The sequence below is a fragment of the Equus asinus genome, chromosome 14 (assembly GCF_041296235.1).
Source record: "Equus asinus isolate D_3611 breed Donkey chromosome 14, EquAss-T2T_v2, whole genome shotgun sequence".
NCBI lineage: Eukaryota > Metazoa > Chordata > Mammalia > Perissodactyla > Equidae > Equus > Equus asinus.
Genome location: NC_091803.1, coordinates 9,243,036 through 9,267,658, shown reverse-complemented (window position 1 = coordinate 9,267,658; position 24,623 = coordinate 9,243,036). Strand labels below are relative to the sequence as shown.

Genomic DNA, 24,623 nt, shown 5'->3' with positions numbered 1-24,623 from the left:
AATGAGCATCTCTTAGAAGGCAGGTTTACCGGTGAGTTCAGGGGGTGCAGATGCACCCACGGCAGAAAGACTGGAGCTGGGGCCTAGGGCAGCGCACATGGTGTGAACCAAGGCAGGAAGCACGAGGCAGCCAGGCGATGTCGTGTTTGCGGGAAGGACATGCACAGGCTGTTTGGGACTGTGGGATGTGGAGGCAGCTTGGCATGGATGTGGCAGTGGGCCTGTGGCCCTTTCCTGATTGTCCTGGGTGCATGTGAGGGCTACACATGCCCCCCACTGGCTGCCATGTCTGCCTGGGGTCCCATCACAAGGGTGAGATGACTGACCCCAGGAACCCTGCCAGCGTGCCAGCACAGTCTCTACCTCGTCCTTCTCAGACTCCCATGGCCGCCAGCAGTGACAAGACCCCCAGGATGTATCCTCATACGAAGCTCCTGGCACCCCCTACTGTCCCATCTCTGCCCACCTAGATGTGGCACGGCCTCCCCTCAGGTCCCCTGCCGATGGCATCTCCTCCTCTGGGTCATCCCCTGCATGGTAGTCGCCTCTAGAATGGACCCATGTGCCATCCGGAGGCTCCTCCCAACTGCAGGATGGTGCTGGGACCCGTGGGCCCTGCCTTGTGTCTCTGAGAGGGACCTTGCTTCCTGGCCATTCAGTCTCTCCTCCCAGCAGCCCCAGGGGCCCTGCTCCTCACACTCCGCCTGGTCGCGCCCCCCCAACCTCTTTGCTGCAGCCCGTCCTCACTGGATGGACCCCCGCTGTCCAGTTCTGCGCCTGCCTGTGCACTTGCCGTGCATGCCTGGAGAGGAGGCAGACAGCTAGGCATCTCCAGGGCCTGATGCGGGGCCTGACTGCAGGAGGGCCTGGTGGGTGGAGGTGGTGGCAGATGGACTGCGGTTCACAGGGGAAGGCCTCTGTGGTGTCTGAGCTGCAAGTAACAGTCAGTGTGTCAGGCCATGAGCTGCCTGACATAGGAAGGGGCCAAGCCAGGCTGTCTAGGGCATGAATAGGCTCTGGGAGGTGAGGGGCATGCCCTGAGCCTGGGGAGAGGCACACAGGATGCCTGGCTGTCCTGCCAGGAGGGATGCACAGGCAGGATTCGGGGTGGGCTGCAGCTTCTCTGCCTGAGGCCCCGTCCGGTGCTCAGCAGGGGACAGCCTCTCCCTTCTGCTGGTTTCAGACGGCGTGGAGGTGCTACGCAGCTGAGAATCCCGACTCCTCCACCTGGAAGATCTACGTGCGGAAGCCCTCCCGGAACCACGCTCTGCTCTCCCCCAGCCCCAAGCCCAAGAAGTCTGCCATGGTAAGCAGCCCCCACCTGCCACCAGAACGGGGGCACTCACTAGTGGGTGGGGAGGCCGTGGGAGCCACAGCTCCTGGCTAGGACTTGACCCTGGTGTTTCAGCTCAGTGTAGCCCACAGTGGACGTCAGCACCATTCCAGTCACTGAGGGTGTACACCCTGTGCTGGGCCCCCGCCATGCCAGTGTCCCCAGGCTCTGGAGCATGTGGGACTGGCTCCTCCAAGGCCAGGGCTTTGGGAGGTCCAGAGGAAGCCCCCAGGAATGGGACAGGCTGGATTCTGGCCAGCTGCTGGAGAGAAGGCTCTTGAGAGGGCCTTGATGTTGGGCTTTCCGTGCTGGGTATGGCGGGCGGCAGGGGACGGAGGTGGCATCCCAGCTCGAGGAAGAGGGTGTTGAGGTCACAGTGCAGGGGAGTTCCAGCAGGCTTGAGGCGAGAGTCTCTGGATTTGACTGGAGTAGTGAATGAAGGATGAGGTCGGCTGGCAGCTTCTGCCCGTTTCTGGCTGCCTCTGTAGGCTTTGAACCCACTGTTCCCTATGCTCGAACATTCTCCCAGATTCCCACATGGCCTGCTCCCTCACCTCCTTCAAGTCTTCTCCTCGAAGAAGTCTTTGCTGGCCCCCATTGATCCTCTCATCACAGGCTCTGACCCCCTGCTGGCCACAGCCTTTGTCACCACCTGCCCTGGTGTGTTCTTATATATTTATGTTTGCCAGTTTCCTGCCACCTGCCCATGTTGGCCATGAACTCCCAGGGCAGCAACTGGGCTGAGCCCCACAGGAACCCTGGCAGCACCATAAGCCACTGCCCACCTCGTCTGTGTGTGAGGGTGCTGGAGCAGGGGCCCAGCTGGTGCTGCCCCTGGGTGGGTGTTCTGGGGCCGGCGGAGGGCCTGGCACAGGATGCCCAGGAACCGCCAATTCATTGTCTTTTTTTTAGGTAAAGAAAAAAAAGTTCAAACTGGACAAGGACAATGGAGTGAGTCCCGGAGAGAGGACTCTCACGGTCCCTCACATCACGTGTGACCTCGTCTCGGAGGAGCGGAGGCCAGACCATTTCTTGGTGGAGAGCTGTGACAATTCTGGTAAGAAGCCTTCATATAGGATGAGGAGTGGGGACAGGGCCTGGACCCTCAGCTCCAACCCACCAGGGCTGGCCAGGGCCACTGGGGTTTCAAGGATGCCCACTGCTCTCCCAGACCACTTGCTATGGTCCCATGGACGTCAGGTGTTCCAAGCCTTGCATTGGCTCCTGCTGGCCCAGCATCTGCCTGTCAAAGTCCTAGGGTTCCTTCCACCCATGGCATGTCCCTCCAGGAGGCCTGCCCCCACCCTGGAGGGACCCCTCTTCCTGTTCTGTTCCAGACTCTGGGCTGCTGAGAGCCAGGCCCTGCCTTGGTCATACTCTGTGTCTGGTGCCCCAAGTCTGGCAGAGAGGAAGCAGCACATACATGCTGACCCCCCATTCCTGGTGGAGTGGGGACCGGGGGTCCAGAACCAGCACTGTGTGTGCCCGCAGCTGTCCCCTTCCTCAGTGCTCTGTGCATTTGCTCTTCTGTCATTTCTGTGTCCATCCCTCCTCTCTTGGACCTCTTCCCAGCACCCAGCAGAATGTTCCAGCACCCACCAGAACATTCCAGCTTATTCGTAGTTGTGAGGATAATGTCACTGTCTCAAGCACAGCAGAGGATGACAAGTTCATGTTGTTCCTGACCCTTTGTGCTTATGGGCAGCTGGCGCCTGGCCCGCCAAGCTCTTGGTTTGCAGGCGGCTGACCCATGATGGGTCCTGCGTCTGGTCACTGTGCCCTGGCAGAAGGGCAGAAAGCATTCTGGAGAGGGGTTGCAGCCACTCCCTGCTTCTTGGGGCTACTGGTGGACATCCTCCTTGGGAGTTGGCTGGGCAAGATCGAGCCTGAGCACCCACCCCACTGGGTGCTGGGCTACCCGTGGCCTCATCACATGCCATTGAGATTTGGCTCTGGCCCGGCCACATCACTGGTGAGCCCCTGGGACGTGCTCCCCGCCTGGCCACTAGAGTGGGCACAAAGGACAATTGTGCCAACAAATGCCCAGTGCCCCCACAACTCCAGATTCAGGGGCAGACCATTGTCGCGATGCAAATGGGGGCTTTCTGCAAATGCTAATGGGCAGGTCGGGCGTGGGGAGAAGCATCATTTGCTGTTTGCTGAATACGGAGCAGCCCTAAATGATGCTGTCCATTCAGCCTGTTGGTGTTGAGTCCTTAGTGACGTCTGCGGAATGTTAATGAGGCGCAAGTGCAGGGAGGGTCAGGCGCCTTTTGTGGAATGCTCCCACACGGAGGAGTTTTTCCTTTCCTGCCAACTCGATAAGTCAGCCCAGCCCGGAGCCACTGGCTTTCTGGAGCCTGAGCTGTCGCCCTGGCCCCCGGGGATTCAGAGTGGCCCCCGCCCCGTGGGTTACCTGATACTCCTGAGTCCTCCTCGCCCAGAGGCCCTTGAGAGCCCTGGTGTGGGGAGACAGGGTGCTAATCCCAGGGCAGATGCCATCACTGGGAAAGGCCTGCAGCCCCAGTTCCCATGTGGTGGGGCACGACAGCCATGCTGAATTCCACCATCAGGCCAGACCCAGGCCTCGAAGCTGAACCTCGCCAGGGTGCACTTTCTGGGTGCGTGAAGGGGCCTGTTAGGCAGGAGTCATCCCCATCCCAGCACAGTGCTTGTCCACAGTGCCCACAGCAACGCATCCTATGCACAACGCCCGCTGCCCGCCTCTCGCCAACCTTGGTGGTTTCTCTCTGTGTCTCAAGCTCACGGTGTCTCTGGGCTTCTGTCTTGTGACCCTCAGGCCCAGTGTCTGAGGCAGAGCTGCCCACTCTCATTCCTGACGGGTTCCAGAGCCTGTCTGAGCCACTGTAATTCCTGGATGGATCCCCATGTTCCAGGAAAATGTAACTGGCAGCTGGAGGACTTGCTCACGGGGATGGATGTCATAGGCAGCAGGAGCGCCCCCTTCACAGTTTCTATCCTCTTGCAAGTCCTAGTCCTTCAATTGCTCACCCTGTCTTGGCTCACCAGTGACTGTTCATGAGGGCCTGCTCTGTGCAGGGCCTGAGTGAGGTCCTGTGGGGTGGCAGGGTGTCCTTGCCATCCCAGGAGGAAGATGGGCGAAGCAGCAGTGTGGCAGGGAGTGTGGGCCTCTGAGGGATGGGCACCTGGCTTGGCCTCATCAGGCCTAGGAAGGCTTCTTGGAGGAGGTGACATTAGGGCTGAGTACCAGTGCTGGGGAGGGAAAGGAAGGGCATGAGCAGCAGAGCAGCTTGGACAGAGGCGCGGAGGGGGCCAGCTGCTCTCTACGCATCTCCACACGGTGGCCAGGCAACCTCATCTGTAAAGTGGGTGCTGACCTTGCTGCCTCACGGAGAGGCCCATGTGGGCTCCTGGCACACTCCGTGCTGTCTGGGTCATCCTGGCTCCTGACTCGAGGTCTCGGGTGTGTGGAGTGACCAGGAGCCCACAGGCGTTGAATGGGCCAGATCTCAGAAGTCCACGGAGCAGGAGTGGCTGTGGGTGAGCTACACTGCTCCCCTGGGGGAGCAGAGATGGGGGAGGTCAGGGACCATGGGCAGGACATGGTGGCAGGCCAGTCCAGGACCTGAAGTGATATTGTCACATTGGGACCCTGGGGAGGAAGAGGAGCTAGAAACCAGCGGGAGGTGGAATCTGGGGACTCGGAGACCCCGGGTGCAACAACGGAGGGCAAAGCGGAGTTTAAGATAGGCTACTGGGGAAAGAGAGAGGCCATTTACTGTCATCACAAAACATTTCAGGGAAACAATGAAGTTCAGAGAATGACGTGCCAAAAGCCCAAGTGCTGGGGCAACACGCATCCAATGCACAAAGGCCCCAGCCTGCACTGGGGGTCTGTTGCTCCCACTCACCACTCACGTCGGTGAGCTCTTGTGAGCCCACTCACGGGGTGCTCTGCAGCGGCCACCTGCAGCTCACTCTCTGTGCTGCCCACCCCACCCGGCCTTGCCTTTCGCCTCTTCCCCCTTTCAAGGCTGTGCGTGCTGATTCTGCATTTTTGGTGGGTCCCACAGGATTCTCTCCTGAATGCTCCGCTGACTGCCATCCGCAGTTGATCCATGGCCCCTGAAACTCACTGGGGCCCGGCGTGCTCTAAACCCCATGGCCTCTTGCCTCTCCCATTTCATGGGCCATTGCTGTCCTGTGTTTGGGTTTCACCTTTCCCAGCAATCCTCTGAATTAGTCACTTGTTGTTGTATACAGTTGAGACTTGCTTATACTTACCAACAGATTTGCCAATTTTCCATCTCACAGTTTGCATTTAAGCTCCTTCTTCCTGAAGCCTTTGCTTTCTTCAGTGAAGGTTCGTCGATAGGCAGCTCAGTATTTGTTTGTCTAGAATGTTTGGATTCTGCCTGTGCTCTCAGATGATGGTTTAGTTGGGGAGAAGGTTATAGATTGAGATATGTATTTTCTCTGAACACTCGGGAGATATTGCATGGTCTCCTGGCTTCTGTGCACTGTGGAGATCACTGACAAGTAGGGCATCCTCGCCCCTCTGGCGACTCTGAATACCTTCTCTTTGACTTTGATATTCTGTCATTTCTCTACAGTGAATCAAGGTGAATTATTTTTATTTATTCTGCCTGCAATTTGTTGTGATTTCTGAATCTGAGGGTTTATATCTTTCATCGTGTGGAAGATCAACCCCATCATGTCATGGAATGTTAAAAATATTGCCTCCCCTAATCGCTCTAGTCTCTCCTAGAAGCTTCGACTTAGCCATCTCGTTCTGCCCTCTTTGGCTGTCTCCAGTATTTTCCATCTCCGTCTCCCTGTGCTGCATCCTCGGTGGCTTCTTTCTGGTTTATTAACTTCAGATGTATCTAATCCAATGGTTACTCCATCCATTGAGTTTTTTTTTTTCTTTTTCTCCCCAAAGCCCCCTAGCACATAGTTGTGTATTCTTTGTTGTGGGTTCTTCTAGCTGTGGCATGTGGGACGCTGCCTCAGCGTGGTCTGATGAGCAGTGCCATGTCCGCACCCAGGATTCGAACCAACGAAACACTGGGCCGCCTGCAGCAGAGCACGCGAACTTAACCACTCAGCCACGGGGCCAGCCCCATCCATTGAGATTTTAATTTCAATTACCACCTATTTTTTTCATTTCTGTTTGTACTTGTATGTGGGGTTAATCTGCTTAATCTTAGCATCTTGTGTCTTCCTCATAATTTACATTACAACTTTGAATTTTTAGGTCCTTTGAACATGCTTATTTCATCGCCTCTGTCTTATAGCTTCACCATCTGTGGTTTTCAGAGTCTAACTCTGCTCACCGTGGCTTCTCCTGACTCTTGCTCGTGGTGGCTTGTTTTCTTGTGGGTTTGTAAGCTTAGGTTGTGGTGGCGGTTGTTATCTGTGGGGTTCCTGTGTGCCCTGATGGAGGGGACCAGGTTCTCTGGAGAAGTTGTCCCTTTGCTTGTACAGGGTGACCCAGTGAACCAATCCAGAACCTCTGTGGTGTTGGTTTATAGCTTTGGATTTTCTAGACAACTGTCTAGCATAAATACAAACCCAACCTCTTGTAAGAATGAGCCTAAGCTACACATATGAAGAGGAGACTTTTGACTTATCTCCAAAAAAATAGGCCAAGACTAGTGAATTTCCTTTTTTCCTCCGTAGCCAATGCATGGGTTTGCCTTGTTTGATTTGGGGCTACTGTTGGCTCAGCCTTTCTAGGGGCCCAGGTTTATAAAGGGAGCCTCAGTTACCGATTCTTGCCTCGTGCTGGTTCCAGGCCCTGCCTCTTCTTCTTGGGGGCCAATAAAGTCCACACTGCGTCTCCTCAGGGGGGCAAACTCCCAGGACCGCCTGCGTGTCAAGACCAGCACAGTCTGTTTGCTGCAGTTGCTTCCTCCCTGGCCCGTGGGGACCCCTCCCTGCCAGACCAGCGCATTGGTGCCATGGAGGGACGTTTCTTTCGTCTCAGCAAGCCTCTCAGGGAACTTGTAGGGAGAGGCTTTTCATGGCATCAGGTCCACTTGCTGCCAGAAACAAAAGTCCTCAGCTTAGTGGCAGGAAAACAAGGGCAGCCACGAGCTCCCCATTGGCAGATGGCCAGGCAGCGGTGTTGCAGGTTGGAACTTTCCTGGGGGTCCCCCGAATCACCTGGAGAATTTTACTTTTAACACAGACTCAGAAGCCTACCCGAGATTTTGAGCCACAGTGCTTTTGGGGAGGCCCATGAATGTGCGTCTGTAACGAGCCCCCCAGGTTACCCTGAAGCAGGGTGGCCCTTGGATTGGCACTGGGGACCTAGAGGGTGGGGTCCAGCACCGGGTCGCAGGGAAGCCAGAGCAGGGCTTCTGTGACTTCCTCAGTCTCACCCGGGTCAAAGTTTCCTTGTTCGGGACAAGAGCAGGGTCCCAGGCGCCCTCCTGGCATCTCTACCCCTGCTCTGGTCTCAGGGTGTGAGGTTGGCCCAGGCTCTGGAGACGACTTCTGATTATAACGTCTGGTGACCATCCTGGGTGCCAAACATCAGTCATGCCAGTCTCAGGGTCCTGGGGAAGCGGCCCCCACAAGGTCTTGCAGGCTGAGGGCCTGGGATTCCTTGTGTGGGTGCAGGGATGTGGCGGAGCAGGAGGACAGGCTGGACCAGGCTCCTCGGGTGTTTCCTGAGCTCCTGGATCAGAACCTTCTCGATGCTGCCCCCCACCCCCAACTGCTCACTCCTGTCCCTTCCTTTCCACCCCCATGGCTTTGGTTCTCTTCCAGCCTTCGGGCCTCCACTCAGGAGGATATCACTGTACCCTCCTCACTGCCTCCCCCTATTCTGCTCTGTGCGGCCAGTGAACAGCTTAACAAACATGTCTACCTCACACAGAGGTCCAGGAAGGCTGTGGCGCTGCTCAGACCCTCCGGAATTCCCCATCCCCTCCAGGCCACTGTCCGGAAGTCTCTCTGAGTCTCGTGACACCTGGTCCTGCCTCACATTTCGAGCTCACACCTCTGCCCTACTAACCAGGCCCTGTCCCCACCCACAGGTGGCTTTTCCACCTGGTCACCTTTGCCCAGAGGACTTTCCACCACTGCTCACCTCTTCAATTTCTCCACTCTCAAATTTGGAAAGACACTTTTTCTCTGATTAGGGAAGTTGTATATGTTTCTCATAGAGCACATGAAACATCCAGAAGAGAATAATGAAGAAAGAACAGTTGCCTGTTGTCTTACCGCCCAGAGGGAGCACCTGTTAGGGTTTTGACATATGTCCCCCCCCCCTTAGTTTTAATGAACATACACACCCGGGTTGGTTCCACCCCAATCGCTCAGTACTATTCCTGCTTTTTCACTTGTTACGTGATTGTTACCACATAGCATTTGAAATTCTTTTTAAATTGATTTTTGTTGTGTCTAGTCAAATATTAATGCCAGTGGCTTCGTGTTCTTGACTTGCTGCATTAGGAAGGACCTGTGGACTATTTTGGAACTACAGTTTCTGGTTTTGTCGGAACTGGAGTCAGCACTTTACTGTTTTGGTTGATGTTCCTGGTTCGTAACTCTTCCTCTGTCAAAGAGGAAATAAAATCTCAAATTACAGAATATTTAGAAAAATAATAGCAGAAACACTTCATATCGGATCCTATAATATATATTTAAAGGATTTAAATGATTATTGATAATATAATTGGCAGATACAAGATCAATATGCAAAAGTAAATTCTATTTCTATGTTCTAGCAGCAAATAATCTGAAATTGGCATTTAAAAATACCACTTACGGTAGCGTTAAAAATATGAAATACTTAGAGATTAATCTGACAAAAGATGTGGGTTGTACCCTGAAACTACAAAACATTGCTGAGAGAAATCAGAGAAGGTCTAAATAAACGGAGAGGGGCCCATGGCGCATCACAAGACTCGATGTGGATCTCTAAATTGAATGTAGCGTCAGTCAGGATCCCAGCAGGCGTGCTGGAGAAATTAACGAGCTGATTCTGAAATTCATAGGAAATGAAACAACCTAGAATACCAGACAACTCTGAAAATGAACAAAGTTGGAGGATAGCACTAGCAGCATGGTATGAGCATAAAAATAAGCAAAGAGATCAACAGAACAAAATAGAGAGTCCAGACAGACCTGCATACTCAGGGACAGCTGATTTTTGACAAGGTGCAAAGAGAACTTGCTGAAGGATAGTCTTTTCAACAAGTAGTGTTGGAACAACTGGATATCCATATACCAGAAAATGAACATGGAGCTACAGCTTGCATAATATATATAAATTAACTCAAAATTTATGATAGACCTAAATTTAAAGCCTAAAACTTATAGAAGAAAACATAGGAGAAAATGTCTGCGACTTTGAATTAAAGATTTTCTAGACCTGACACCAAAAGCACAAGCCGTAATAAGAATAAATAGATTAGACTTATGAAAATTACAACCTTCTCTTTGAAAGACATGATTAAAAGAATGAGAAGACAAAACAGCAATTGGGAGAAAATATTTTCAAATCTTACATATGATAAAGGACTTGTACCCAGAATATATGAGGGACACTTACAACTGAATAAGAAGAAGACAAACAACAAATGAAAAATGGGCAGGGGGCCGGCCCCGTGGCCGAGCGGTTAAGTTCGCACGCTCCGCTTCAGTGGCCCAGGGTTTCGCTGGTTTGGATCCTGGGCATGGACATGGCACCGCTCATCAGGCCATGTTGAGGCAGCATCCCACACGCCACAACTAGAAGGACCCACAACTATAAGTATACAACTAACTGCTGGGGGGTGGATTTCGGGAGGAAAAAAAAGCAAAAAAAAAAAACCACAAAAAACATTGGCAAGTTGTTAGCTCAGGTGCCAATCTTTAAAAAAAAAAAAAAGGGCAAAAGGTTTGAACAGACACTTCATCAAAGAAGATATGTGGTTATGTGGTTAAGCATGTAAAAAGATGCTCAACATCACTAGTTATTAGGGAAATGCAAATTAAAACAACGAGATACTACTGCACAATTATTATATTGGCTAAAATTAAGAAGATTAACCATACTAAGTGCTGACAAGGATGTGGAGGAAATGGAGCTCTCATACACTCCTGATGGGAATGCAGAACGGTGGAAAACAGTTTGGCAGTTTCTTAAAGTGTTAAGTATAGACCTGCCATGTTACCCAGCCATTCTATTCCTAGGTATTTGTCCAGGAGAATTAAGAGCAAATGCACATACTGACACTTGTGCATGGGATGTTCATAGCTGTTTAATGAAAACTGGGAACAACCAAATGCCCATCAATATTTGAATAAATTTTTTTAAAGTTGTAGTGTATCCATACAATGGAATACTACTCAAAAATAAAAAAGGAATAAGCTATTAATACACACAACAGCCTGGATGAATCTCAAAATAATTATGATGAGTGAAAGAAACCAGACAAAAAAGGAGTACATACTGTCTTAAATAATTATGATGAGTGAAAGAAACCAGACAAAAAAGGAGTACATATTGTCTTATTCTATTTATATAAAACTCTAGAAAATGTAGACCAATCTAGAGTGACAAAAAGATCACTGGTTCCCTTGAGGTGGGGAAGCGTGGGGACAGCGTCGGGAGGAGGAGTGCAAAAGGCACAAGGAACTTTTGGGGGCATTGGATATGCTTGTCATCTTGATTGTGGCGATGGTTTCCTCACGTGTCACAAGTTACCAAATTGTATACTTTCAACGTGTGCATTTATTATAGGTCAATTACACCTCCATGAAAACATATGTAAAATAAAAACATTTCACATAGCAAAAAAATACCAAAAATCATTTAAAGAAATCATAACCTGGGGAAAATTGTTGCTGCTTATATCACAGACATAGGCCTAATTTCATCGATGTATTAAGAAGCTCTTGTAAATCATAAAGATAAAAGGAAAAAAGGTATAAAAACAGTTCTCAGAAAAGGAAATGCCAAGAATTTTTAAGCATGAAAAGATGCAGATAACCCTGATTATGATGAGAGAAATGCAAGTTAAAGCAATGGGACTTTTCTACTTCTCTGATTATTGAATTTTAAAGCGTTTGATGACACTCTATGGGCGCGCGTGTACAGGGAAACCCTCCACTTCGGTGATTGCTGTTGGGAGAATAAATTGATGCAACCTCTGTGGAGACGCATGAGACAATTTCAATGAAAATTAAGAAGCATATGCCCTTCAACCCTTCCAGAAACTTATTCTACACTGACAGTGCACATTTGCAAAATGATCCATCATGAGGATACTGATTTCTGCAATTGTTAAATAGCAAAAGATAGTAAACCACGGACATATCCATCAGTGGAGCTCTCCTTAAAGAAAGTATCGCATATCCATTGAACCAGTCGTTAAAACTGTGAAACTGTCCTCTTGGTGCTGATGAAAGACATCCGGGATATCTGATTCTAGAAATAACAGTGTCTCAGGTTCAGAAGAGTGGGAAAGCTGCCGTGATGTGGGCGCAAATACATTTTACAAAAGGGAGATCTGTCTGCCTTGTCCTGTGTGCCAGAACACTCCGAAGAACATTGGATTGATCTTCTCTTTAAAAGTTAAATATTAGAACTAAGTGGTTAAACTATCTGGGGCTGGTACGTGTTTAAAAGAACTTTAATCTCCTCTTAGTCTGTTTTATGGTAATTTGTTCTAAGTAAATTTACTGCCTCTTTGGGGGTAATTTATTCATTGCTATTTAATTCCGCCAGGGTTTCATTTATGTCGCCACTTGGTCGAAACTAATTTTCTCCTTTAGTGGTTTAATGTCTTCCATCACTGCCTCTCTTTTTTTCTTGCCTGAGCTTTTATAGCTTTCTCTTTTTTTCTTAAGCTCATGAAAGATTTATCTATTTCATTTTATTTATTATACTTTTATTATCTTATCAGAAAACTACCTTTTTGCTGTTTTTGTTTTCTATTTCACCAACGGGGGCTTTTATGACTATTAACTCCCTCTTCCTGGCTAACTTTCTTCATTTTCTTAATTTAATTAAGAGTAAAACTTAGTTCGTTTATTTAAAGTCTTTCTTCTAAAAGACGTTTTAAAGGTTATAAATTTTCCTCTGATTGTAGCGTTAGCTGTGACACATAAATCTTACAATGAAATATGTTCCTTTTCATTGCTTTCTGGATGGTTTTTACTTTGTATTTTTATTTTCTCTTTAATCTAGGGTTCGTGTAAGAAATGTTTTCTTCATTTTTGAGCAGTACATTTTTTATCACTGTTATTTATTTCTAATTTAACAAGCTTACAGTAAGAGGATGTGGCCTGTGAAATCTCTCCTCTTTTTTTTTTTAAGATTTCATTTTTTTCCTTTTTCTCCCCAAAGCCCCCCAGTACATAGTTGTATATTCTTTGTTGTGGGTTCTTCTAGTTGTGGCATGTGGGACGCTGCCTCAGCGTGGTTTGATGAGCATTGCCATGTCTGTGCCCAGGATTCAAACTAACGAAACACTGGGCCGCCTGCAGCAGAGCACGTGAACTTAACCACTCGGCCACGGGGCCAGCCCCAATCTCCCCTTTGTTTTAAATGAAGATCTTCTTTGTGTCCAAGTACGAAAATGAAATCACCACTCAGCCTGTAACACAGGTATTAGGTGCGTTATTAATTTCAGTGGATGTTGCCAAGCTGCTTTTCTCCAGGGCAGTCTGACCTTGCTTTCCCACAGGCAGGGCTCCCTTCGTGACATCCCTGCCAGCCACCGTCAGCAGAGCCATTCTCCACCTTGTCAGCGGGGTGGGGCAGTGTTTCTCCACTGCAGCACTATCAATATTCGGGGCAAGATCAGTCTTTGATGAGGGGGCTATTATATGCATTGTGGGATGTTTAGCAGCATCCTTGGTCTCTGCCAGGGAGCCAGCAGCACTATCCCCTTGGTTATGACACCCAAAATGTCTCTAGATATTGCTAAAAGTACCCTGGGGGTAAAATTACCCCTAGTTGAGAACCACTGGACTGAAGTGATAACAGAGTTGTTTGGGTTTTTTAAAAGCTGTTTATGTGGAAATAATTTTGAACTACAGAAAAACTGCAAGAATGAGGTAGAAAACACTCAAATACCCTTTACTAAGATTCGGTTCACTGATTGTTAACATTCTGCTTCATTTATTTTATAATTTGTACCCCTTTTCTATATGTATATTCACGTAACACTTTTTTTCTGAACCATTTGAAAGTAAATTGCACACTTTATAGCCCTTTGCCCCTAAAGGTTTTGCTCTGTATTTCCTAGAAATAAAAGTACTCCCCTTTAAAGCTACAACATGGTTAACCTCTGCAATTAAATGTTGATCCAGTCCATTTACCTCATCCACCATCTATATTCCAGTTTTGCCAGTTGACATGGCAATGTCCTTTGGAGCTTTTCTTCCTCCAACGCAGGATCCATTCCAGGGTCAGTATTGCCTTTTGTTGTCATCTCTTTAGCCTCCTTTAATCTGGAACATTTCCAATGTCTATCTTTTATGACATTGACATTGACATTTTGAAGGATACATTCCCACCACCTCCTGGGCGGTGGAGGGGGGAGTTTGTCTTCTGTTTCCTGGTGTTTAGATTCAGGTGTGCATTCCCAACTGGAACACTCCGTACCTCTTGGGGTATCACGACTCGAGGCACATGATGCCATCTGCCCCTAATTGGTGCTGTTACTTTAATCACCCAGTGGAGGCACTGTCCTTTTGCTCCACTGAGCAGTTACTTTGTTTTGCCTTGTAACCAATAATCAGTCTGGGAGAGATACTTTAAGGCCATGCAAATATCCTGCTCCTTATCAAAAAATGTCTCCCAGATTTAGAGGCTTTCTGGAACCAGATTTTATTAGTGGTTGCAAAATGGCTTTCCAACTCCAGACCCCTTCCACAAAAGTACTGGGAAAAAAATGCCGTCCAGCTAGAATGGTATTCCAAGAGAAAATATCTCAACATTCTACTGTGATAAAGGCCTTCTTTCTCTCCCAGTGATTTATTTCCATGGAATTTATTATCTATATGCATAGGCTACTGAATTTTTTATCATAAGTTTTTACCGTCCTTAATTACTTTGATATTCAAATTGTCCCAGATGTGGCCAGTGAAAGCCCCTTTAAGCTGGCTTCTGTGTATTTGTGACATGCTCGCTTATTTGTTTATTTTTTTAAGCATTTCTTTATGTTCTGGAATAACAAGATTCAGGCTCATTTTATACCCACTCTGCCCCAGCCCTCGAATGAGCCAATTTTCTGAGTACTGGTTCCTTTTAATGGGGAATGAAATCATTAGAAACCAAAGTCTGGTCACTGGGTCTGCTCATTGCCACTAGGTCTCTTTTCTTCTAGGCCCTTCCTGTGCATGGAGCTAAGGAAATATATGCATATATACGCACACGTAAATTCACACTGTACTTACATACATACACACGGACACACGGACGTGCACACACAGAAGTATATTCCCACCAGAACTCTCGAGTCCACACCCATGTCTAGTTCGCCCCCACGGCACTGGGTTCTTCCTTCTTTGGGAGTCCCTTCATCCACAACGAGATGCTTGGTTCCCAGCCACATCAGCGCACAGCCTCACTGCTGTCTACAGTGCATCTAAAATACTTTTCTTAATTGCTTCATCCTTATCACTACAAAATCAAACCTACTGAAAAGAGTCCAAGATTTGTTTGTAATTCTCGGCCTCACCCTACTCGAGACTGAGGGTATACAGTCAAATACTAGCTAGAGTCTCCAATTACTTGCATTAGTGATTTTCTCCTTCTCTCCCTCTCTCTCCTTTCAATGTGGTTATGTTACTCATTTGAAAATTAGTTGGGTACATTTCATTTTTAACTTGTTTTTTAAAACACCACTTTATTGAGGTATAATTTACATACCATAAAATTCATCCATTTTCAGTGTAATTTTAGCAGTTTACTAACTTGTGGAATCATTAGCACAATCTAGGTTTAGAATACCCCCCACCCCAGCATTAGATCCATCGTGCCCGTTTATAGTTAATCCCTGTTCCCACTTCCAGCCCCCAGCAACCACTGATCTACTCTCTAGTGGTCTCCATAGCTTTGCCTTCTCTGGACAATTCGTATAAACAGAATCATAAAATGTAATCTTTTCTCTCTGGCTTCTTTAAGCATATTTTTGAGGTTCATCCAAGTCATACCAAATGAAAGTATTTCATTCCTTTTTATTGCTAAAAAGTATTCCATTGTGTGGATATAGCACTTTGTTTATCCATTCATCAGTTAAAGGATGTTTGCATTATTTCCACCTTTTGGCTATTATAAATAATGCGGCTATGAATATTCACGTGCAAGACTTTGTGTGAACATATGCCTTCATTCCTCTCAAACAGATACCTAGGAGTAGAATTGCTGAGTCAAATGGTAACTCTCTGTTGAACTTCTTGAGGAACTGCCACTGTTTTCCAGAATGGATGTGCCATTTTACATTCCCCCCCTCACCCCACCCAGCAATCTGTGGGGGTTCCCATTTCTCCATATCCTTACCAATATTTGTTATTGTCTGTCTCCCTTGTTACAACCATCCTATTAGGGGCTTCGCCCTACTGGTTTTGATTTGCATTCCTCCAGTGATTCATGCTGCTCAGAACTTTTTCATGTGCTTATTGGCCAATTATATATCTTCTTGATGAAATGTATATTCAGTTCTTTTACCCATTTTTAAAAATTAAACTTTGTGTTTTCAGACATTCACATGCAAGCATAAGAAATAATACAGAGAGATCCCATGCACCTTTTACATAGTTTCTGCCTGTGGTAACATCTTCTGAAACTCCACAGTAAAAACTAGGATAGCGACATTGAGACAGCCAAGATACAGAACATTTCCATCTCCACAAGGATCCCTGGTGTTAGCTCTCTTATAGACACACCCACTTTCCTCCCACTCCCGTCCCTCCTTAATCCCTTGAAACCACTAATCTGTTCTCCAATTCTATAACTGTCATTTCAGGAATGTTGTATAAATGCAATCACACAGCACATGACATTTGGGATCATCTCTTTTGACTTAGTCTCTTAATACTAAGTCTCTTAAGATTGGTTCAAATTGTTTTTTGTATTCGTAGTTCACTCATCTTTATAGCTGAGTAGAATTCCATGATATTGATGTACCACAGTTTGTTTAGCCATTCACCCACTGAAGGAAATCTGGGGTGTTTCCAATTTGGGGTTATTATAGATTGTGGTAGGCTGGATAATGGCCCCCAGAGTATTCAGGTCCTAATTCCTAGAACTGTGACTATCACCTTAAATGGCAAAGGAGACTCTGCAGATCCTTAAATTGAGGCTCTTGAGATAGAGACATGATCCTGGATTATCCAGGCGGGCCCACGTCATCAGAAGTGTCCTTAGAAGAAGGAGGCAGAGGGAGATGTGACTTTAGAAGAGAAAGGTGGTGTTACATTGGAAGCAGGGGGAGAAAATTCAATGCGGTGCGAGGAATGGGTCTTGAGCTAAGAAACGCCGGTGGCTCCCAGAAGAAAAGGCAAGGAAACAGATGCTCTCCTCCAGCCTCCACAAGGAGTCATCCCTGCCAGTGACTTTTAGTCCCATAAGATTCATTTCAGACTTCTGGCCTCCAGAACTATAAAAAAAGAAATCTGTGTTGTTTTAAGCCACTAAGTTTGTGGTAATTTGTTACAGCAGCAATACGAAGTTGATGCAGTCATGCATCGTTTCATTTCATGATGGGGATACATTCTGAGAAATGCACTGTTAGGTGATTTCATCATTGTGTGAACATCACAGAGTGTCCTTACACAAACCCAGATGCTGTGGCCTACTACACACCTAGGCTCTATGGTACTAATCTTATGGGACCACTGTCGTATGTGTGGTCCCTCGTTGACCAAAATGTTGTTATTCGGCACATGATTGTGCACAGATACAGCTGGTAAGAACATCCATGTACCAGTTTTTGTGTGAACATAATTTTTAATTTCTCTTGGATAAAAGCCCAAGAGTATTACTGCTGAGTTGCGTGGTAGTTGTATGTTTAGTTTTTTAAGAAACTGCAAAACTTTTCCCAAGTGGCTTTGCCATTTGATGTTCTCCCCAGCAGTGTAGGAACAATCCAGTTTCTGTGTCCTTGCCAGCATCCAGTGTTGACACTATTTTTAATTTAACTATTCTCATAGGTTTGTAGCAATATCTCACTGTGGTTTTAATTTGCGTTTTCCCAATGGCTAGTGACATTGAACGTCTTTTCATATGCTTATTTACCATTTGTATTTCCTATTCAGTGAAATGTTCCTTCACATCATTTGCCCATTTTCCAGTTGGATTTTTTTTTCCCGAGGAAGAGTCGCCCACAGCTAACATCTGTTGCTAATCCTCCTCTATTTTGTATGTGGGTCACCGCCACAGCATGAGTGCCAATGAGTGGTGTAGGTCCACACCCAGGAGCCGAACTGGGCCACTGAAGCAGAGCACACGAAACTTAACCACTAGGCCATGGGGCCAGCCTCCCAATTGGATTTTTTTTTTTAACTATTAAGTTTTTTTTTTTTTTGAAGATTTTATTTTTTTCATTTTTCTCCCCAAAGCCCCCTAGTACATAGTTGTATATTCTTCGTTGTGGGTCCTTCTAGCTGTGGCATGTGGGAAGCTGCCTCAGCGTGGTTTGATGAGCAGTGCCATGTCCACGCCCAGGATTTGAACCAACGAAACACTGGGCCGCCTGCAGCGGAGCGCACGAACTTAACCACTCAGCCACGGGGCCAGCCCCTTTAACTATTAAGTTTTGAGAAGTCTATCTATATTCTAGATGCTAGTCCTAAGTCAGATATGTGGTTTGCAAATATTTCAACCACTCTGTAGCTTTCCTTTTCATCCTCTTAACAGGTTCCTTCACAAAGCAAATATTTTTAATTTTGATGAAATCCAATATTTCCTTTTTATGGATTGTACTTTTGATGTCAGGTCTAAGAACTCTTTGCCTAACCCTAGACCTGAATATTTTCTCATAGTTTTTTGATAACTGTTCAGATAAAATTCATGTACCATACAATTCACCCATTTAAAGTATACAATTCAGTAGTTTTTAATATATTCCCAAAGTTGTGCAACCATCACCACAATCAGTGTTAGACGTGTCATCACCCAGAAAAGAAGCCCAGTACCCTTGAAACCTTACCTCCCCACCCCTCATTCTATCCCCTTAAGACCTAGGCAAACACTTACCTACTTTCTGTCTCAAAGGATTTGCCTATTCTGGACATTTCATAAAAATGAAATCATACAATATGTGCTCCTTTGTGACTGATTTCCTTCACTTAGCATAATGTTTACAAGATTCATCCATGTTGTAGTATGTAAAAGTACTTCATTTCTTTTTATAGCTGAATAATATTCCATTGTATGGATATAGCATGTTTTACTTATCCATTCATCAGTTAATGAGCATTTAGGTTGCTTCCACCCCTTGACTATTATGAATAATGCTGCTACGAACATTTGTATACAAGTTTTTGCGTGGATATATGATGTTATTTCTCTTGGGTAAATATTTGGCAGAGGAATGCTGAGTCAAGTCATAACACTATGTTTAATTTTTGAGAAACTAACAAACTGTTTTCCAAAGTGAGTGTGCCATTTATATTCCCTCTAGCAATGGATGAGCACTGTACATTTTCTCCGTATCCTCACCGATCCTTGTTATTATCTGTCTTTTAAAAGTTATTATTATAGCCATCTTAGTGTGCGTTAAGTGGAATCTCATTGTGGTGTGGATTTCCTGACTAACAATGTTAAGCATCTTTCCATGTGCTTCTTGACCGTAAGTGTGTCTTTTTTTTTTAAAGATATGTCTATTCATATCCTTCATCCATTTTTAAAAATTGGGAGATTTGTCTTTTTGGTTTTGAGTTGTAAGAGTCCTTCATATATTCTAGCCACAAGTCCCTTGCCACATACGTGATTTGCAAATATTTTCTCCCAACTATAGGTTGTCTTTTTACTCTCTTTCTAATGTCCTTTGAAGCAGAAAAGCTTTTAATTTTGATAAAGACCAATATACCTATTTTTTCTTTTGGTGCTTGTGGTTTTGGTGTTGTATCTTAGAAAGCACTGCCAGATCCATGGTCATGAAGATTTATCCGTTTTCTTCCAAGAGCTTTACATAGTATTGTCTGTTATATTTAGGTCTCTGATCCATTTTGAGTTGATTTTATAAATGGTGTGAGGGAGTGGTGCAACTTTATTCTTTTGTGTTGTTCCAGCACCATTGGTTTAGAAGACTGTTCTTTCCCCATTGAAGGCTCTTGGCATCCTTGTCAAAAATCAATTGACCAAAGATGTAAAGCTTTATTTTTTAGACTCTCCTCCTATTCCATTGATCTGTATGTCTTGTCTTATGCCAATACGATGCTATCTTGAATACTGTTACTCTGTAATAAGTTTTGAAATCAGGAAGTGTTAATCATCCAACTTCATTCTTTCTCAAGATTGGGTCATTTGAATTTCCAAATGAATTTTAGACTCAGCTAGTCAACTTCTATAAGGAAGCCAGCTGGGATTCTGATAAGGATTGTGATCAATGTGTAGATCAATTCAGGGAGTACTGCCATCTTAACAATATTGTCTTCCAATTCATGAACATGGGATATCTTTCATTTATTTAGACCTTTTCTTTCAATGATGTTTTGTGGTTTTTAGAGTATACGTTTTGCATTTCTTTTGTTAAATTTACTCCTGAGTATTTTTTCTTCCTTTATTGCGGTAAGGTGTATATAAAATAAAATTTATCATTTTAACCATTTTTAAGTGTACATGTCTGTGGCGTTAAGTACATTCACACTGTTGTGCTTTATTCTTTTTTGATGTTATGGTAAATGGAATTGCTAATTTCATTTTCTGATTGGTCATTGAAAGTGTGTAGAAATACAATTGATTTTTGCATACTGATCTTATATCCTGCAACCTTGTTGAACTCGTTTATTAGTTATAATAGTTTCTTAGTGGATTCCTGAGATTTCCTGTACATAAAATCATGTCATCTGTGAATAGAAATAGTTTTACTTCTTTCTTTCCAAACTGAATGCCTTTTCTTTCTTTTTCTTGCCTAATTGTCCTGGATAGAACCTCCAATACAATGTCAAATCGAACTGGTATAGTAGTCATCTTTGTCTTGTTCCTGATCTTGAGAGGAAATCATTCAGTCTTTCACCATTAAGTATGATGTTAGCTGTGGTTTTTTTTAATAGATGCCCTTTATCAGACTGAGAAAGTTTCTTTCTATTCGTACTATACTTGAATGCTTTTTTCGTCATGGAATGGTGTTGAATTTTATCAAATGCTTTTTCTCTCTCTTTTCTTCTACTGATAATCTTGTAGTTTTTGTCCTTTATTTTATTGATATGGTGCATCAGATTAATTGATTTTCAGATGTTAATGCAATCTTGCATTCCTGGAGTAAATCCCACTTGGTCATAGTGTATAATCCTTTTTGTCTATTGCTGGATTTTATTTGCTAGTATTTTGTTGGTCATTTGGCATTTATTTCATAAGAGTTGTTGGTCTGAGTTCTCTTTTCTTCTTATGTCTTTTTCTGGTTTTGGTAGCAAGATAATACCGGCCTCATAGAATGTGTTGGGAAGTGTTTGCTCCTCTTCTATTTATTTATTTATTTATCTTTTTGGAAGAGTTGGTAAAGAATTAATAGGTATTAATTTTTTTTTAAATTTTGGTAGAATTCACCAATGAAGCCATCTGGGCCCACTGGGATTTTATTTGTGGGTAGTGTTTTGATTACGAATTAAGTCTCTTTATTTGTTATAGGTCTATTCAAATTTTCTACTTATTTCAGACTCGGTTTTAGTAGTTTTTGACTTTGTATGAATTTTTCCATTTTTTATACGTTGTATAATTTATTGGCATAAAATTGTTCATAGCATTCCTTATAATCCTTTTTATTTCTATAAGGTCAGCTGTAAAGTTCTCTCTTTCATTTCTAACTTTAGTAATTTGAGTCCCCCCTCTACCTCATCAATATAGCTAAAAGTCTGTCAAATTTGTTGATCTTTTCAAATAACCAATTTTTGATTTTATTGACTTTATTATTTGACCATTCTCTATTTCATTAGTTTCCACTCGAGTTTCTAGTATTTCATTTCTTCTGCTTGTTTTAGGTTTTTTTCCTTCTAACTTCCTAAGGTGCAGAGTTAGGTTATTGATTTGAGGTTGATTTTCTTTTTTAATGTGGGCATTTGCAGCCATAAAATTCCCTTTTAGCACTGATTTAACTGTATCCCAGAAGTTCTGATATATTGTGCCTTCTTTTTCATTCATCTCAAAGTATTTTCCAATTTTCCTTGTGAATTCTTCTTTGACTCATTGGTTGTTTAAGAGTATGTTGTTTAAATTCCACATATTTATATGTTCCCCAAATTTCTTTCTGTTATTGATTTGTGCTTGCATTCCATTGTGCTCAGAAAACATACTCTGAATTAGAACAATCCTTTAAAATTTATTGAGCTTTGTTTTCTGATATAGCGTATGGTCCATCTTTGGGAATGTTCCGTGTGCACTTGAAAAGACTGTATATTCTATGATTGTTGCCTGCGGGGTTCTAGAAATATCTGTTGGGTCTAGTTGGTTGATAGTATTGTCCATATCTTCTATTTCCTTACTGACCTGCCTATTTCTTCTATACATTATTGAAAATGGGCTGTTGAAGTCTCCAACTATTCCTTTGGCTCTCTGTCCAAGCCTGTGAGTCTTTGCTTCATGTGTCTCAGTGTTCCATTGTCAGGTGCATATATGTTTCCACTTGTTATTATCTTCTGATGAATTGACTTTTTATCATTATAAAATGTCCCTCTTTAACACTAGTTACATTTTTTATTTAAAGTCTACTTTGCTTTTAGTATAGCACTCCAAGTGTCTTATGGTTACTGTTTGCATGACATATCTTTTTCCACCCTTTTAATTTCAATCTGTTTCTATCTTTAAATCTAAAGTACGCTTCCTGTAGACAGCCTATAGTTTGGATCTTATGTTTTTATCCAGTCTGATAAGCTCTGCCTTTTCATTGCTTAATCCATTCACATATTATGTTATTGAAATAGCTGGATTTATGTTTGCGGTTTTACTTTTTGTTTGCTGTTTCATGTATTTTTTGTTCCTCTGTTTCTCCTTTACTGCTTCCTTTTGCATTTAGTGATATAAATTTTAAGTTTCTTTAGTTATTTTTGGCTATTTGAGTTATCTCCTTAGTGGTGGTTCTTGTAGTTATCATCTACATCTTGTCAGAATCTACTTCAGATTTACACTAACCTAATCCCAGTTAGAGACAGAAAAGTTACTCCTATATTGCTTTATTCTGTTTTACCCATTTCTGTGGTAATATTGTTAAACATATCTATGTATGTTATAAACCTAACAATACATGGTAAAAATTATTATATAACTGTATGTATTTATAGAAAGGAAAGCAAATATATATTTATAGTGTTAGTTTTATTAACCTCCTTATTTAACATTTTTGATCCTCTTCCTTTGTTCCTTTGGATCCAAATGACCAACTCTTGGCATTTCCTTAGCTCATTACAGCTTGCAACAATCAACCTCCTTTGAGTTGGTATTGGCAAATATGTTACATTTCTATATGGTACAGGCCTGACAGTGCAACTAGATATTGTTCTATACAATTGTTTTCTAATTCAGTTAGAAGAAATATGCATTTATATTTTCTTGTATAATTACATAATTACCCTTATGTGTACTTTTTGTTTTCTATGTGTGAATAACTTGCTTTCTGCCTGAAAAATTTCCTTCAGTAGCTCTTATAAAGTGGGTGTGCTAACAAGAAATTCTCTGTTTTGGTTTATCTGGGAACGTCTTTACTTTGCCTTCCTTTGAAAAATCACATCTTTCTGAGTGTAAGATTCTTCATTAATGCTTTTTGAACTTGTTAATTTTGTTGGGGTTCCCTTTTTTTCTCTTGCTACTTTCAAGATTTTCTCCTTGTCTTTGGGTTTCAGCATTTCTACTATAACGTCATCTTCAAATAGAGACATTTTTATTTTTTCTTTTCCAATATGTATGCCTTTCATTCACTTTTCTTGTGTTATTGCAGTGGCTATAACTTCCAGGAGTATGTTGAATAAGAATGATGAGTGAACAACATTCTCTTCTTCTGAATCTTAAGGGAAAATAATTCATCTTTTACCATAAAGTATAATGTTAGATATAGGTTTTCTTTGGTAGACGGTATTTATCAAATTGAGGATGTTCCCTTTGATTTCTACTTTTCCTAAGAGTTTTTATTATGAAAAGGCATTGGATTTGGTCAAATGCATTTTGTGCATCAATTAATATGATCATGTGAATTCTATTATTTACTTATTAATATGGTGCATTACATTGAATAATTTTGAATACTGAACTAATTTTGCATTCCTAGGATAAATCTCACTGGCCCTGGTGTATAATTCTTTCATAAATTGCTGAATTCTATTTGATTATATTTTATTTTGGGGAGGAGGATGCTAATATTCTCATTCCTTTGTTGGCAACCTGTTTTCCCTACCTCTAAAAACTTACATTTAAAAAAAATTAATGCTTACTATTTTGAAATGTCACAGTGATCAGCCCAGACTGGGATGTTTTATCCCCCATTTGTTTTGCTGGACCCCTGATGAATTAGCCCTATTAATCTGAAGACACATCTCTACTCTAAGAAATCACTGTTTTATTTATTAATTTCCTCCTCTTTATTTTCTCTGTTCTCTCTAGAATTCCTGTTAGTTGGATGTATCTCCTGGATGAATACTTTGTCTTTTGTGTATTTATTTTATTTTTTATCTTTTGATCCCCTTTGCCCATTTCTCCCACCTCCCCCCCCCCATTTCTGACAACCACCAACTACCAATCTGTTATCTGTATCTATGGACTTGGTATTTTTGGTTTTGTTTTGTTTTTTAGATTCCATGTATAAGAGAGATCATACAGTATTTGTCTTTCTCCATATGACTTATTTCACTTAGCATAATGCTCTCGAGGTCCATCCATGTTGTCGCAAATGGCACGATTTCATTCTTTTTTTATGGCTAATATTCCATTGTATATATATACCACAATTTCTTTATCCGTTCAGCCATTGACAGACACTTAGGTTGTTTCCATATGTTGGCTATTGTAAATAATGTGGCAATGAACATGGGAATGCAGATATCTTTTTGAGTTAAGGTTTTCATTTTCTTTGGATAGATACCCAGAAGTGGAATTGCTGGATTATATGGTAGTTCAATTTTTAATTTCTTGACGAACCACTCTACTGTTTTC

At 43.6% G+C, this 24,623-nt stretch overlaps 1 protein-coding gene across 1 annotated transcript in view; it reads left to right on the top strand.

Moving 5' to 3' along the window:
• LOC123284083 (potassium voltage-gated channel subfamily KQT member 1-like) overlaps positions 1–24,623 on the top strand; it is a 113,187-nt gene that overhangs the window by 56,032 nt on the left and 32,532 nt on the right. The window contains exons 8-9 of the mRNA XM_070485386.1: positions 1,184–1,306; positions 2,246–2,390. Coding sequence (XP_070341487.1) covers positions 1,184–1,306; positions 2,246–2,390 — 268 coding nt within the window. The remainder of the gene's footprint in view (positions 1–1,183; positions 1,307–2,245; positions 2,391–24,623) is intronic.